The sequence below is a fragment of the Aotus nancymaae genome, unplaced genomic scaffold (genome assembly GCF_030222135.1).
Source record: "Aotus nancymaae isolate 86718 unplaced genomic scaffold, 86718_ANA_hifiasm-v0.15.2.pri h1tg000067l, whole genome shotgun sequence".
NCBI classification, from domain to species: domain Eukaryota; kingdom Metazoa; phylum Chordata; class Mammalia; order Primates; family Aotidae; genus Aotus; species Aotus nancymaae.
Window position 1 is genome coordinate 16,905,577 of NW_026988482.1, and position 14,158 is coordinate 16,919,734.

The following is a 14,158-nucleotide window of genomic DNA, read 5'->3' on the forward strand; positions in this document are numbered from 1 at the left end:
GCTAATTTTTTGTAGAGACAGGTGTTGCCCAGATTGGTTTCAAGCTCCTGAGCTCAAAGCAATCAGCCTGCCTCGGCCTCCCAGAGTGCTGCGATTATAGGCATGAGCCACTGCGCCTGAAACTGACATTTTTGAAGAACACAGTTCCTTCCACTCTTATTTTTTTAATATAGTTTTCTCATTTTGGGTTTGTCTGATATATGTTTGTGATTAGATTCAGGTTATGTATTCCTGGCTTAGGATTCTACACATCTAGAGATACACAGTGTCATCTGCCCTTCGTTGACGATATTGATTTTGATTACTCAGTTGGATGTTGTCTGAATTCTCTATCCTATAGTCACTGTTTTTTTACCCCTTGCAGCTTATAGGCAATATGCGGAGACACATTAACACCATATATGTATCCTAATGCTTAGCAAAATTTCCACCTATATTTAGCATCCATTAGTGATTCTTACTTGAACCAGTTTATACTATGGTTGTTGAAAAACAAGATTTCTAACAGTAACACTTCTCTAGGTTTTCCAGTTAACACTTTGCATTTTACTCTAATCAAGAGCCCTCCTTTTTTTTCTCTGTCTTTCATGAACTTGCAGATACCTGCTTTTTCCAATGGCTTATCATTTATTACCATCCTTAATGGTATTTGTGCTCTGAGTGATCCAGTGGGGGAACTTTCAAGCTTGTTCTTAAGTCCTTATGACATGCCCTCATCATTTTTTGGAGTGCTTTCTTAATTTTTGGCATTAACAAGATGTTCCAGGTTTATCTTGTCACCTTTCCTGCCCCAGCCCTGGAATCAGCCATTTCTCTGAGAAGCTCTGGCTCCTTTTAGTACACACCTTGTTTTAAGGAATATGCTTGTGAGTACTGTATGATTGTTAGTCAAATAGTATCTAAAGTGTTGAAATACTTTATTTTTGCCTACTGGCTTGACATCTTTCCTTTTTTTAATGTGTGAAACAAATTATAATATAAACTTTAAAATTTTATAGGATACTCTTTTTTTCTGGGGATCAAAAATGACTTTTTAAATGAACATTGGTTTGGAAGAAAGCGTATTTGTGCTTGAGTAGATTTGACCATTGTAGTATATCTTAGTATGTCATCCGCCCTTCATTGATGATACTAATTTTTTTAAATTTGTTTTCTCCTCATATTTTTTTATTCTAAGGGAGAAACAAGATGATATTAATTTTGATTACTCAATTGGGTATTGTCTGAATAATCATACTTGCTTTTAGTCAGTGAACTGATACGATTTTTTACCTCTGAAATGCTAGAGTTATATTTCTTTTTTTTTCTGTTTGTTTTTTTTTTTTTTTAAATGAGACAGTTTCGCTCTTGTTGCCCAAGCTAGAGTTGCAATGGCATGATCTCAGTTCACTGCAGTCTTCACCTCCCAAGTGCAAGGGATTATCCTGCCTCTGTAGCTGGGATTACAGGCATTCGCCACCATGCCTGGCTCATTTTTTTTGTATTTTTAGTAGAAATGGAGTTTTACCATGTTAGCCAGACTGGTGTCTTGAACTCCTGACCTCAGGTGATGCACCCGCCTCGGCTTCCTGAAGTGTTGGGATTACAGGCGTGAGCCACTGCGCCTGGCTGGGTTATATTTTAATGTTCTTCAGCTTTCTAGTTGCCTTTCCTGTAACTCTCCAAAATAAATTTATCATAAAAATAAATGATGCATGTTCTGTATAAAACATTTGAGATCAGATTATTGTATGTTAAATATTGTAAACAAGAAAATCCTCACACCAGAGGTAACCTCCTACTTCATCCATGGGGTGAATATAATAGAATGTTATTCTGTGTGTTTGTGTGTGTGTGTGTGTGTGTGTGTGTGTGTACACATATATACACATCTTTATTTTGCGAAACAAACTTCGTACCTAAATAAAATAATTCTTTCCTTTGTGAGAATTGATACTTAAAATCAGCATATGAGGTGAAAAATCTCATCTAGTTAAAATTATCCCCGAAAATCCTTCAGGAATTTAACACTATCTCTTGTTAGTTACAGCACAATTGTTTTTTTCCTCTAGTGGAAAGGAATGATTTCTTCACTTGAGCCCTAGACGAAGTCATTTGCTTGTTTGACTTCTACTAAAAACACCTAATTATAGAATCATACTCAGCCCAGTGAGATATAGCAAGTTGCTCACATTTTGAGAGGCATATGAAAACTTAGACTACCTAAAGGAAGAATATGCTTCTCATTTTTTTATTTGTGATAGTCACTTATTGAATAGACAGGGTTGCCTTTTTTTTTTGGCAGGGGGAAGGGAAGTAGACTGCAGTTATGTTTGTGTAAGTGTGAATAGTATGATTTCTCTGTACTATGCACACTGTTTTTATCCTCCAAAGTTTATCAACAGATGTCTTTCCATGTCAATAGATTTGTACCATTTTATTTATATTTATTTATTTTTTGAGACAGAGTTTCGCTCTTGTTGCCCGGGCTGGAGTGCAATGGTACAATCTTGGCTCACTGCAGTCTCCACCTCCTGGGTTCAAGCAGTTCCCTGCCTCAGCCTCCTGCGTAGCTGGGATTATAAGCATGCGTCACCATGCCTGGCTAATTTTGTATTTTTTGTAGAGACGGGGTTTCTCCATGTTGGTCAGGCTGGTCTCATCAGGTGATCTTCCTACCCTCTGCCTCCCAAAGTGCTGGGATTACAGGTGTGAGCCACTGCGCCCAGCCAGATTTGTACCATTTTAAATGACTGTTTATATAGATTATAGTTTTTTAAAATGGTTTCTAGGAACATTTAGGTTTGTAATTTTTTTGAATTATAAATATCATATTTGCATATGCATTTTTGTTTGAATTCTTTACTATATCCTTAGGACAAACTCCTAGAAATGAATTGTTTGGTCAAAAGGAGTGTGTATTTTAAGACTATTGATGTAATGTGTTAAATACTCTTAGGAATGTTGTATTTATTTTTTAGGAAATATGTGGAAGAATGACTAATTCACCGTACCTTAAACAATACAGAGTATTATCCATCTTTTTAGGATTTTCTACTCTGATATGTGGAATATACATTTAGTTATTTTTATGTTTTAGTCTGCATTTTGTTGATTAAAGAAATAACCAAAGATGTAAGTAAGGCTTTTATTATTTTCTTTTGTAAATTGTCTGTTTAATTTGTGCCTCTTCCTCCTCCTTTTTTCTTTTTCTTAGAGGTATAAAATTTACATTAGGCATATCAACCCTGCCATGTAAATTGCAGATAACTTCCCTTGTTTATTATTTGCGTTTAAACTTGGATTTTTAAGAAAACATATGTTTATGTATCGTTAGATTCACCAATATTTTTCTTTATCAATATTGTGTTTTCTGCCCTTGATAACATGTTTGGATACATCCCCAATACTCTAAACCCCAAGATTATTATAGTCTATCCCCAAGAGTATAAAAACATTCACCTGTATTCAGATTCTTTCAAGACTTTTTAAAAACATTTTAATTTTAAATACATTTGGAAATTATCTTGATAAAAAGTATGAGATTGCCTTTTAATAGAAATTTGGTATTTATCCCTTATACAGTTAAAAAAATTAACAGTTTTTTTTCAGCAGTTTTGAATTTATAGAAGAATTGAGTGGAAAGTACAGTTCCCATATTCTGAAACCCTCTTTCCCTTTTTCGTCTTGCATGCCACGTGTGGTGGCTCATGCATGTAATCCCAATGCTTTGGGAGGCCAGGGAGGGAGGATCCTTGAGCCCAGGAGTTTGAGACCAGCCTGGGCAACATAATAATACCCTGTCTTAAAAAAAAAAAACAAAACAGACATGGTGGCATGCACCTATAGTCCCAGCTACTTGGGAACCTGAGGTAGAGGAGGATTTGTTGAGCCCAGGAGGTCAAGGCACTACTGTACCTCAGCTTGGGCGACCGAGTGAGATCCTGTCTCTTTAAAAAAAAAAAAAAAAAGGCTAGGCTCAGGTGGCTCATGCATATAATCCCAGAACTTTAGGAGGCCAAGGTGGGAGAATTGCTTGAGCCCGGGAGATCACAGCTGCAGTGAGCCGTGATCATACCACTACACTCCAGTCTAGGTGACCCTGTCTCAAAAACAACAAAAATACCTTGCATTCGTGTGGTATATTTGTTTCACTTCGTAAGCCAGTATTAATATATTGTCATTAGCTAAAGTCTGTAGTTTTACATTAGTAGTCACTCTGCATTGTACATTGACAAATCTGATGTGCACATTTGTTGTTTTGATACATGTATCCACTATTGTAGTATTGTAGGTACATGTGTCAAAACAACAAATGTACAGGGGTTCCCAATTAGAGTGCCACAGACCGATACCTTAGCGGTGAGCAAGTGACCATTGCCACCTGGGCTTTGCATCCTGTCAGATTAGTAGCGGGATGACATTGTCACAGGAGCATGAACCCTGTTGTGAACTGCACATGTGAGGGATCTAGGTTGTGGGCTCCTTATGAGATAATCTAATGCCTGATGAGCTGAGGTGGAACAGTTTCACTCCAAAAGCTCCCCCACCCCCTTTTCCATGGAAAAACTGTCTTCTGTGGAACTGGTCTCTGGTGCCAAAAAGGTTGGAGACCGCTGTTGTTTTTCACTGCCTAAAGATCCTGTGTGCTCTTCTTATTCTTCCCCCGTGCCCCACTTCTACACCCCCAGCACAAACTCCTAGAAACCACTGATCTTTTTACTATCTCCATAGTTTTGCCTTTTCTAGAATGTCATAGTTGGAATCATAAGTATGTTACGTTTTTAGATTGGCTTTTTTCACTTAGCAACGTATTTACGGTTCCTCCACGCCTTTTCATGCTTGATAGCTCATATCTTTTTATGACTGAATAATATTCCACTGTGTGGACATACTACATTTGGTTTATCTACACACTTGTTAAAGAACATCTTGGTTGCTTCAAAGTTTAATCAATTATGTATAATTCTGTTATAAACATTTGCTTGCAGGGTCTTGAGTTGACGTAAGTTTTCAGCTTGTTTGGGTAAATACCAAGGAGCAAAATTTCTGGAGCACATAGTATGAGTATGTATAGTTTTTAAGAAATGCCAAAGCTGCCTTTCAAAGTGGTTGTACCATTTTACATTCCTGTCAGCAATGTGTTGCCCTGTGTCCTCATCAGCATTTGGTACTGTTGGTCCTTTGGATTTTAGCCATTTTAGTAGATGTGTAGTAGTATCTTGTTTTAATTTGGAATTCCCTAATGATATCTGATATATGCTCATTTGCCATCTCTGTCTTTGGTGAAGTGTTTGTATCTTTCTCCTATTTATTTAAATTGGATTGTTTCTTATTGAGTGGTAAAGAATTTTTGTATACTTTGGATGTTAGTCCTTTATTGGATATGTGTTTTGCCAGTATTTTCTCCCTGTTTCTTGTCTTTTCATTCTCTTTTCCCCATCAACTAAAATTACTATTTTCTCATAGATTAGAAATGTCACCAGTATTATGTTAAATTATTACATATTGTTGGGCCTATATTTAGATTTTCTACTCTGACCCTAAGTTAGTATTGCCTTATTTCTTTAGTTTGAGAAATGTTTCATGGCTTGTCGGTTTCTCGGTTTAAGATTATATAAGTTGTCACCAAAAGCTAAAAAATTTTTTTGCCTGTTTGAAAATTCCTTCTCTCATTTCTCACCCCCCCCCGCCCCACCCCCTTGAGAGTATTTCTGGGATTCTACACTTACCCATTACTCCCATTGTTTGCGAACTTTGAATTCTAGCAAGAAAATAACAAAGGTAATGAAAAGTTTTTATGTAAAAGAAAATTAAATATTTGAAGGCTTTTGAAATGTGTAATCTTGGAGATTTCCAGGTTTTTTTTTTTTAATAAGAAAGATTGTAGTATGTTCTGTTGGGCTAACTGCTTTTCTTCAAGTTTTAGTTTTTGAGAGTTTCTTAGGGTACGTGTTAGAGCTTTTTGTGGCCTTAATAAGATCTTTCTTCAGGAATTGGACTTGTGAAGACCCAGTTTAGGCCAAAACAGGGAAAGCACTTGCCGATTATAAATGGTAAATGAGGAATAGACTGTAATAAGACTGATCTACTAGGTTTCAACAAAATTAATGTTTTCAGTTGTGAATCAACCAAAATGTAATTTTTTGCTAATACGTATTTTAGTATTTCTGTATTTTCTTCTTTTCTTGCTTGCTGTAATGCATCATTATTTTCAAAGAAAATAGTTTTTTACAGGGTAGTAAATAAAAATGTAATAGGTGATTTCAACTTTGTGTCTGGTATTTATCTGGTGAGCTTTCTGGATCTTCAGGTGAATATGGAATCACTTTTATCTATTGGCAGTCTCTTGACTACTCCTCTGTGCTCCCATTTTCTTTACATTTTCAAACAGTAAAGTTTTAAGTTTAGAGTTGTACTCAAGTTAAATTTTTGCATAGGTTTATTGAAAGACTGTCATTTTATACTGGGTAGTAAATTTGGCAATTCCTGATAAAATAGTATTGAGGGATGTGACTTTTGAAGCATTGTTTTGCTATAGTTGATTTTGTTTTACATAATGTGAAGTATGTGTGTGTGTATGTATAGTGCATATGTGTGTATATATGTAGTTATGAGTAGCCTTTATTACTGACATTAGATATTGAAACACATGTGAAATGACTTATGTAAACCAAATGACTGATATAAACCCAAATAGAGAAATAAATTTTCGTTGTCTGCCATAGAGGTGGTTAATTTAATTTTGAAATTTTTGTACCCATGAAAGAGAATTTTAAATATGTGCTTGAGCTTTTGTAGCACCTTAGACTATAGCCTTCAAATTTTTCCAAAAATCTACTTTTTTATGTTTTTAAATAGAAAACCTTAGGTGTTATACAATCTTTTTTCTAAATTTTCTTCATCTCCTAAAGACATTATTGTTGTATCCTGTCTTACCATTTATTTCTTTTATGTTTCTTCCAAAACTTATTCACTCTATTATTAATGATTGGTTGAATACTTACGTGTTCAGAGTAAACTAATTAATTCATGAAGGTTTTCATGAAGTTGCATTTTTGAGAATAATGGGTTTTCAGTTTTGGCATGTTAAATAGATTTTCAGAACTTATGAGAGTTGTTACAATTCCAGGGTTAACCATGTTTGTTTTTCTTTTCCATTTGACTTCTATTTGGGTAGTAACTTCTGTTTTGCTTTAGGCTAGGTACCTTATAGGAATCAGTGTTATGCTCTGCAGTTTAGAAAGATCTCAAGTCAAAGCATAAGTATTTTGAATCCTAGAATGTCATTTTGTAGAAGTACCTTGTCAGCTGGGCAGGTGGCTCACACCTGTAATCCAGCACTTTGGGAAGCCGAGGTGGGCAGATCATGAGGTCAAGAGATCGAGACCATCCTGGCCAACATGGTGAAACCCTGTCTCTACTAAAAATACAAAAATTAGCTGGGCGTGATGGTGTGTGCCTATAGTCCCAGCTACTCCAGAGGCTGAGGCAGGAGAATCACTTGAACCTGGGAGGTGGAGGAGGTTGCAGTGAGCTGAGATTGTGCCACTGCACTCCAGCTTGGTGACAGAGTGGGACTCTGTTTCAAAAAAAAAAAAAAAAAAGAAATGCCTTGTCACAATGATAATCTAACTTTTTTTTTTGCTAAATCTTTGTAGTAGTGTGCAGTGATTTAATTACCTTTTGACATATAAAATGTAGATTACCTATAAAATCCAAGGATTGCTGATATCATGGGAAATATAAAATACAGGTACTTTGGACTCACAGGAAAAACTCAGTCTGTATAAGCATTTTTTCCAGACTGTGCCCTTTTTGATTAGATGCTCATTTGAAAAACCTTAGCTGATATAACTAAGGAATTGTAATGGGCAAACTACAGGATTGTAATGGGGAAATAGTTTCTGAAGAAGTGTTACTGTGTTGTTCACCACTGTAGTCTAGAACACCCCAAAGATGAAGAAATATGGTGGACAAATGCAGTAAAATGTATAACCTATGGAATATTCAGTATGTCAGGGTGAAATATGAGTCAAGATTAAAGATGATGTATAGAGTGTATATTTTTTCAGGAAAGTGATAAAAACTGTGACATACTGTCGTATCAAAGACTTCCCCACAACTGCACATGTATTACCAGAAATGTTTTAGTACGTATGCATAGGTTTTTGTTAGCCAAGTATGGTAATTAATCTCTTTTTTAGGTCTAGGATTATCTGATGATATCACATAGCTTGACCTCAGAAACAAAAGCCTCTAGGTAGATAATTACAAAATTCATGTCTTAAATGTCATGGGCTTGATTCATTTAAGATCTCCCCTAGACTCACTCTGAGCTTATTTGTTTTATTCTGATAAAGTTTACCATTGTAACTATTTTCAAGTGTGCAGTTCAGTGGCATTAAGTGCATTCACATTGTTGTGCACCTGTCAGTCCTGTTGTTCATCCTCCAGAACTTTGTCGTCATACCAAATGTAAACTGTACCCATCAAGCAATAATTCCTCATTTCCTCCTTCTGCCAGTCCCTGATGACCACTGTTTTGCTTTGTTTCTGTAAATTTGACTATTCGAGGTACCTCATATAAGTGGAATGATACCATATTTTTCCTCTTGTGTTTGGTTTATTTCACTTAGCATAATGTCTTCACAGTTTAGTCACTCATGTTTTAGTATGTAGAAATGTCTTTTTTTTAAGGCTAAACAATGTTATGTTGTATATATATGCCACGTTTGTTATCCATTCATCTGTTGATGGATTTTTTATTTGTGTTCACCTTTTGATTATCGTGCATGATGCTGTTATGACCATTGGTGCATAAATAATCTGTTTGAGTCCCTGCTTTCAATTTTTTTCAGTATATATACCCAGAAGTAGAATTGATGGATCAAATGGTCATATTTTGAGGCACTACCATATTTAAATATTAAATAAATTTAATATTTTGAAGAACTACCATACTATTTTCAACAGTGACTATGATTTTACATTCTTATCAACAGTGCACAAAGGTTCCAGTTTCTCCACATCCTAATCAACGTTTATTGTTTTCTGTTTTTTAAATAATAGCCATCCTACTGTGTGTTTACCCAGTTTATTTTGTCTTAGCCATGATATAGTGAAAATAAGTATATATTTGGTTTTCTAGTCCATAAAAGCTTAAATATAGCAAATTAGAAAGGGCTGTTTAATAGATGAATGTAGGACCCAGTCAAGGCATTTCAGTTGACAGAAGCAAGACATGACTGAACTTTTAAAAAATTCACAAGTGGAACACTATTATTTCATCATACTGGTTAAGTGAAATGTTCCTATATTTGAATTATTAGTCTAGATTGCTTTTGTTCTATACAGCAGCCAATAGCCACATGTGGCTATTTAAATATATTAAACCTAAAATAAATACAATTATAAATTCACTTCCTTCCTCGCATTTGTCACATTTCAAGTGCTCAATAACCATATGTAGCTAGTAGCTACCATATTGGACAGTGCAGTTATAGAACATTTTTATCATTGTAGAAAGTGTTTTTGGCTAGCACTGGTCTAGATTAGAGGTGTTATTGAAGGATAATACAGCAGTGTTCTGTTAGTTAATCCTAAAATAAAGGGACTGATGTGGTGGCTCATGCCTGTAATCCCAGCGTTTTGGGAGGCCGAAACAGGAAGTTAGCTTGAGCTCAGAAGTATAAGACCAACTTGAGCAACATAGAGAAGACTCTGTCTCTACAAAAAATAAAAGAATTAGGTGGGGTGCCATGTGCCTGTGGTTCCAGCTACTCGGGAGGCTGAGGTGAGAGGATTGTTTGAACCAAGGAGGTTGAGGCTGCAGTGAATCATGATCATGCCACTGATCTCTAACCTGAGTGACACATTGAGACCCCATCCCAACATAAATAAAGGGTTATAGACATTTAGAGTTTGAAACTTGACTTAGAATAATATAAAATGGGCTACTTGAGATACTGATAATCAGTATCAGTATGAACTCTTGGGGTCATAGTACTATAATGGGCGGTTTTTTTTGGTAAGAGATACCTCCATCTATATATGTAGATATATCTGTAAATACGTATCTCTTATGTATGTCCTGCTAGATAAATACACACAGCCACATGTGTATCTTCTACAAAAGAATTATAAATATTTCCTAATGTTTTGTGGAAGGTAGTTCATATTTAAATTTCCGTAATTGTTCTCAGAACATCTTTTGTACCTCTTCCCCACAACTTCCTCTAGACAAAGCTTTCAAGGCTCAGACATTGCAATTGGTTGCTGTCTTTCACTGCTTTTATACAGAACAGTTCTCACTTTCAAATACTTTCTTTTTGTGATACTGGGTTCCTAAAGAGACCAGGCCAGTTGTCCTATAGAATGTCTCCTTCTGGATTTGTTTCATAGCTTGCTTTTGGTGTCATTTATCATGTTCCTCTACGTTCTGTCTTTCCTGTGAACTAGAAGTTAGTTCTAAAGGCTTGATTAAGGTTGGAGTTAAACAGTTTTTGGTAAGAATACTTTGTAGGTGATGTCCTGATCTTGAGTTTTTTATTTCATATGGTTATGTCAGCAGTTTTATATAGTGGTTCATGGTTTATAAAATGCTTCCACAGATAATTTTCTCCAGTAATATCTTTTTTGCTTTTTTTTTTTTTTTGAGACAGAGTCTCGCTCTGTTGGCCGGACTGGAGTGCAGTGGAGTGGTACAGTCTTGGCTCACTGCAACCTCCCCATCCCGGGTTCAAGTGATTCTCCTGCCTCAGCTTCCTGAGTAGCTGGGATTACAGGTGCACACCACCATGCCCAGCTATTTTTTGTATTTTTTAGTAGTGACAGTTTTTCACTGTGTTGACCAGGCTGGTCTTGAACTCCTGATCTCAGGTGATCCACCTGCCTGGACCCCCCAAAGTATTAGGATTACAGGTATAAGCCGCCATGCTTGGCCTCTGGTAATACTCTTAATACCCTGTGAGGTAGGTTAATATTATCCTCACTGTACAAAGCATTAGTTTTTACCAGCCTTTTACTTAGAAAGTTCTGCAATTCCACTGGTTATTAAAACTGAAAGGGGGCTGGACACAGTGGCTCACACATATAATCCCAGCAGTTTGGGAGGCTAAGGCAGGCAGATAACTGGAGGTCAGGAGTTCAAGACCAGCCTGGCCATGTTTTGGCCTCAGTGAAACCCTGTCTGTACTAAAAATAACAAAAATTAACTGGGCATGGTGGCACGCGCCAGAAGTCCCAGCTACTTGGAGGCTGAGGCAGGAGAATCGCGTGAATCTGGGAGGTGGCGGTTGCAGTAAGACGATCACACTGTAACACTTCAGCCTGGGCAACAAGAGCGAGACTCCTGTCTAAAAAAAAAAAAAAAAACTGAAAAGGGCGTTAAGTTTGTCTCTATTTTGTGAGGTTCATTTTTTAAAAGTAATGGTAATGCTTTCAAAATAATGAGAAGCAGTAAGTGTAAGTTATTCTGTCTAAATGTTTACAGTTATTATGAATTTTTCTTTACAGGATAATACCCACTTTTATTGTTACCTTCCCTTTTAAAAAAGCCAAAATTATACAAGTTGGTGAATAGGGAACTAAGAGTAGTGAATCTAAGCATTGTATAACTGCTACTTAGAGCTTCAGTGTAGAGTGAATAATCAGGGTCAGTGTACTAAGTTCTTATAATTGTAGCTGATTGCAAAGTCATTTGATCTTTTAAATTATCCTGTGCTATTGTAAATAAATTTGTCATTTATTTTAGAGTTGCATCATGATTTTAACTGATTGTTTCTAAAGTAGTATAAAATATTTAATTTACTGTTACAAAATATTCAGACTAGAGGATATCTGAAAGCTTTTCTTGTTCTTTGATTTTTAACTTTTTTTTTGGCTTTGGCTCTGGCTAGAAGGGCAATTAAAACCACTTGAGTGATTTACATTCCCAGCTTAGATATTGGTGGTGACTATATAAAATATCAGTAATAAACTCATATCTGTAGAATTTACAATAATGATATTAGCTACTATCTGTTAGGAGCCTATTTTGTCCTATAGTGCTAGGCATTTTGTATATATTATACTCAATCCTTGCAACAATTCACAGTAGTAAGAGGCAAGTTACCAGAGGTTAAGTAGTTTGTCTGAAGTTGTAGCTGGTTGGTGATGGAGTTGGAATTTGAACGAAGCAGTGACTTTGAAGTGTAAAAAGCCTATGAATTTTACACGGTGCCCTGCAGATTCTGATATGATTGTGATATAATGAAATAAGAAAATATTTACTATTTAAGTACATTATACGATGGGACTTAATTTACTAATCTAGAATAAAAATTGTGCTTTTGAGTTATGTTGTTGTAGCATTGCGTAATTTAGTTAGAAAATATAAATACTTATGAATTTTAATTTTCCTTCTTCTAGATATTCAAGAATTTTATGAAGTGACCTTACTGGATAATCCAAAATGTATAGATCGTTCAAAGCAGTCTGAACCAATTCAGCCTGTGAATACTTGGGAAATTTCCAGCCTCCCAAGCTCTACTGTGACTTCAGAAACACTGCCAAGCAGCCTTAGCCCTAGTGTAGAGGTAAGATAAAAAATTTGTTCTGAAGCTGTTTTTTAGTGATCAATTTATTTGTGCTGGTATGTTTTTTCATTTTATTAAAATATTTTATACAAATGGATTTTTTTGTGGAAGTATAATTTATAATAGAATAAAGAGAATGGGGTTAAAATATTTTTGAAAAGCAAAGCTCAGATTCTCTGTTGCCCCTGTTTTAAAATGTTATGAATTGTTTGAGAATTAAAAAATTCTTTGCATGATAGACCTATACAAGGCTTCAACTATGTGTAATTAAAATGGAAATGGTACTTTGAAAAGATGGTTTTGCTCTGGTGTTCTTTCCTGGAATAGTTTTGTGGTCTGGGCTGCTAAGTTGTACCCATTTATCTCAAGGATTCTCTGTTTATTGGCTTGAAAGATGGCATTCAAACTCAATAGAGACTGAAGCGTAAACCTGAACATCAGCATTGGTTTCTACATTTCTGTAGTTAAAGCTATTTCTTTGAATATTCATAACTATCTTAATAATACTCTTTTTTTCTTGTGTTATACTGTCGCCCACTTGGATGTGGTATAGCAGAGATATGAAGCATTTTGTAACGAGGATTCTGCCCAAGAAGCATTAGTCATTTGAAAGTGGTTGTCTGTCTGAATTTGAATCTGCCCTTTCTAGTTAGTATAAGGTAGTACAGTGCCTGGAAAATGGAATGTTTCTGTTTGGTGAATAATAAATCAGGAAAAAGTGGTGGTGAGCAGCAACCAGATAGCAGTTTGGTAAAGAAGTTAGATGGTTTCTCAGTTTTTAGTAACATAGAAGTACAGAATTTTAGAGCAGGAAGAATCAGAGCACATCTGATCTCTTGCCTTCATGTTAAAGATGAGGAAACTCAGATCAAGAATTAAATGATTTGACCCACTTTATTTAGCTAGTTTGGGCAATTCTACCTTTGAATTTCAGGCCTCTTAACACCCAACTCACAGTTCTCTTTATTAATTTTAGAACTTGTATGCTTCTCTTTGATTAAAAAGTATAATATTTATTGTGTATATCCTTATTTTTTTCATCACTTTTTCTGGGATAATTTTCATTTCTATACTCTTTAGTTGATACATCACTTGCTTTTATAATAGTTCATTTCTGAGGTCTATTTCAAATGGTTTTCTAAAATGTCTTCAGTCAGTTATTGCTCTGGTTTGAATGTGTCCCCTCCAAAATTCAGGTGTTGCCAATGTGATAATAGAGGTGGGGCCTTTAGGAGGTGATTAGGCCATGAGGACTCCTCCATCCTTTATGGGATTAAGGCCCTTATAAAAGTGCCTCCATAGGTTGGGCGTGGTGGCTCACGCCTGTAATTCGAACACTTTGGGAGGCTGACGTGGATGAATTGCTTGAGGTCAGGAGTTCAAGACCAGCCTGGTCAACATGATGAAACTCTGTCTCATGTCTAAAATACAGAAATTAGCTCTGCATGGTGGCATGTGTCTGTAATCCCAGCTACCAGGAGGCTCAGGCAGGAGAATTGCTTGAACCCAGGAGGCGGACGTTGCAGTGAGTTGAGATTGCACCACCAAACTCCAGCCTGGGCGACAGAGCGAGACTCTGTCTCAACGAAAGAGCCTCCACA

The 14,158-nt window shown here is 36.0% G+C and overlaps 1 protein-coding gene across 13 annotated transcripts in view; it reads left to right on the forward strand.

Annotated features, from left to right (window-relative positions):
* DLG1 (discs large MAGUK scaffold protein 1) overlaps positions 1 to 14,158 on the forward strand; it is a 262,697-nt gene that overhangs the window by 8,193 nt on the left and 240,346 nt on the right. For all 13 annotated transcript variants that reach the window (XM_064366954.1, XM_021676123.2, XM_021676118.2 and 10 more), the window contains exon 4: positions 12,391 to 12,557. In XM_064366954.1, the coding sequence (XP_064223024.1) occupies positions 12,391 to 12,557 (167 nt within the window). The remainder of the gene's footprint in view (positions 1 to 12,390; positions 12,558 to 14,158) is intronic.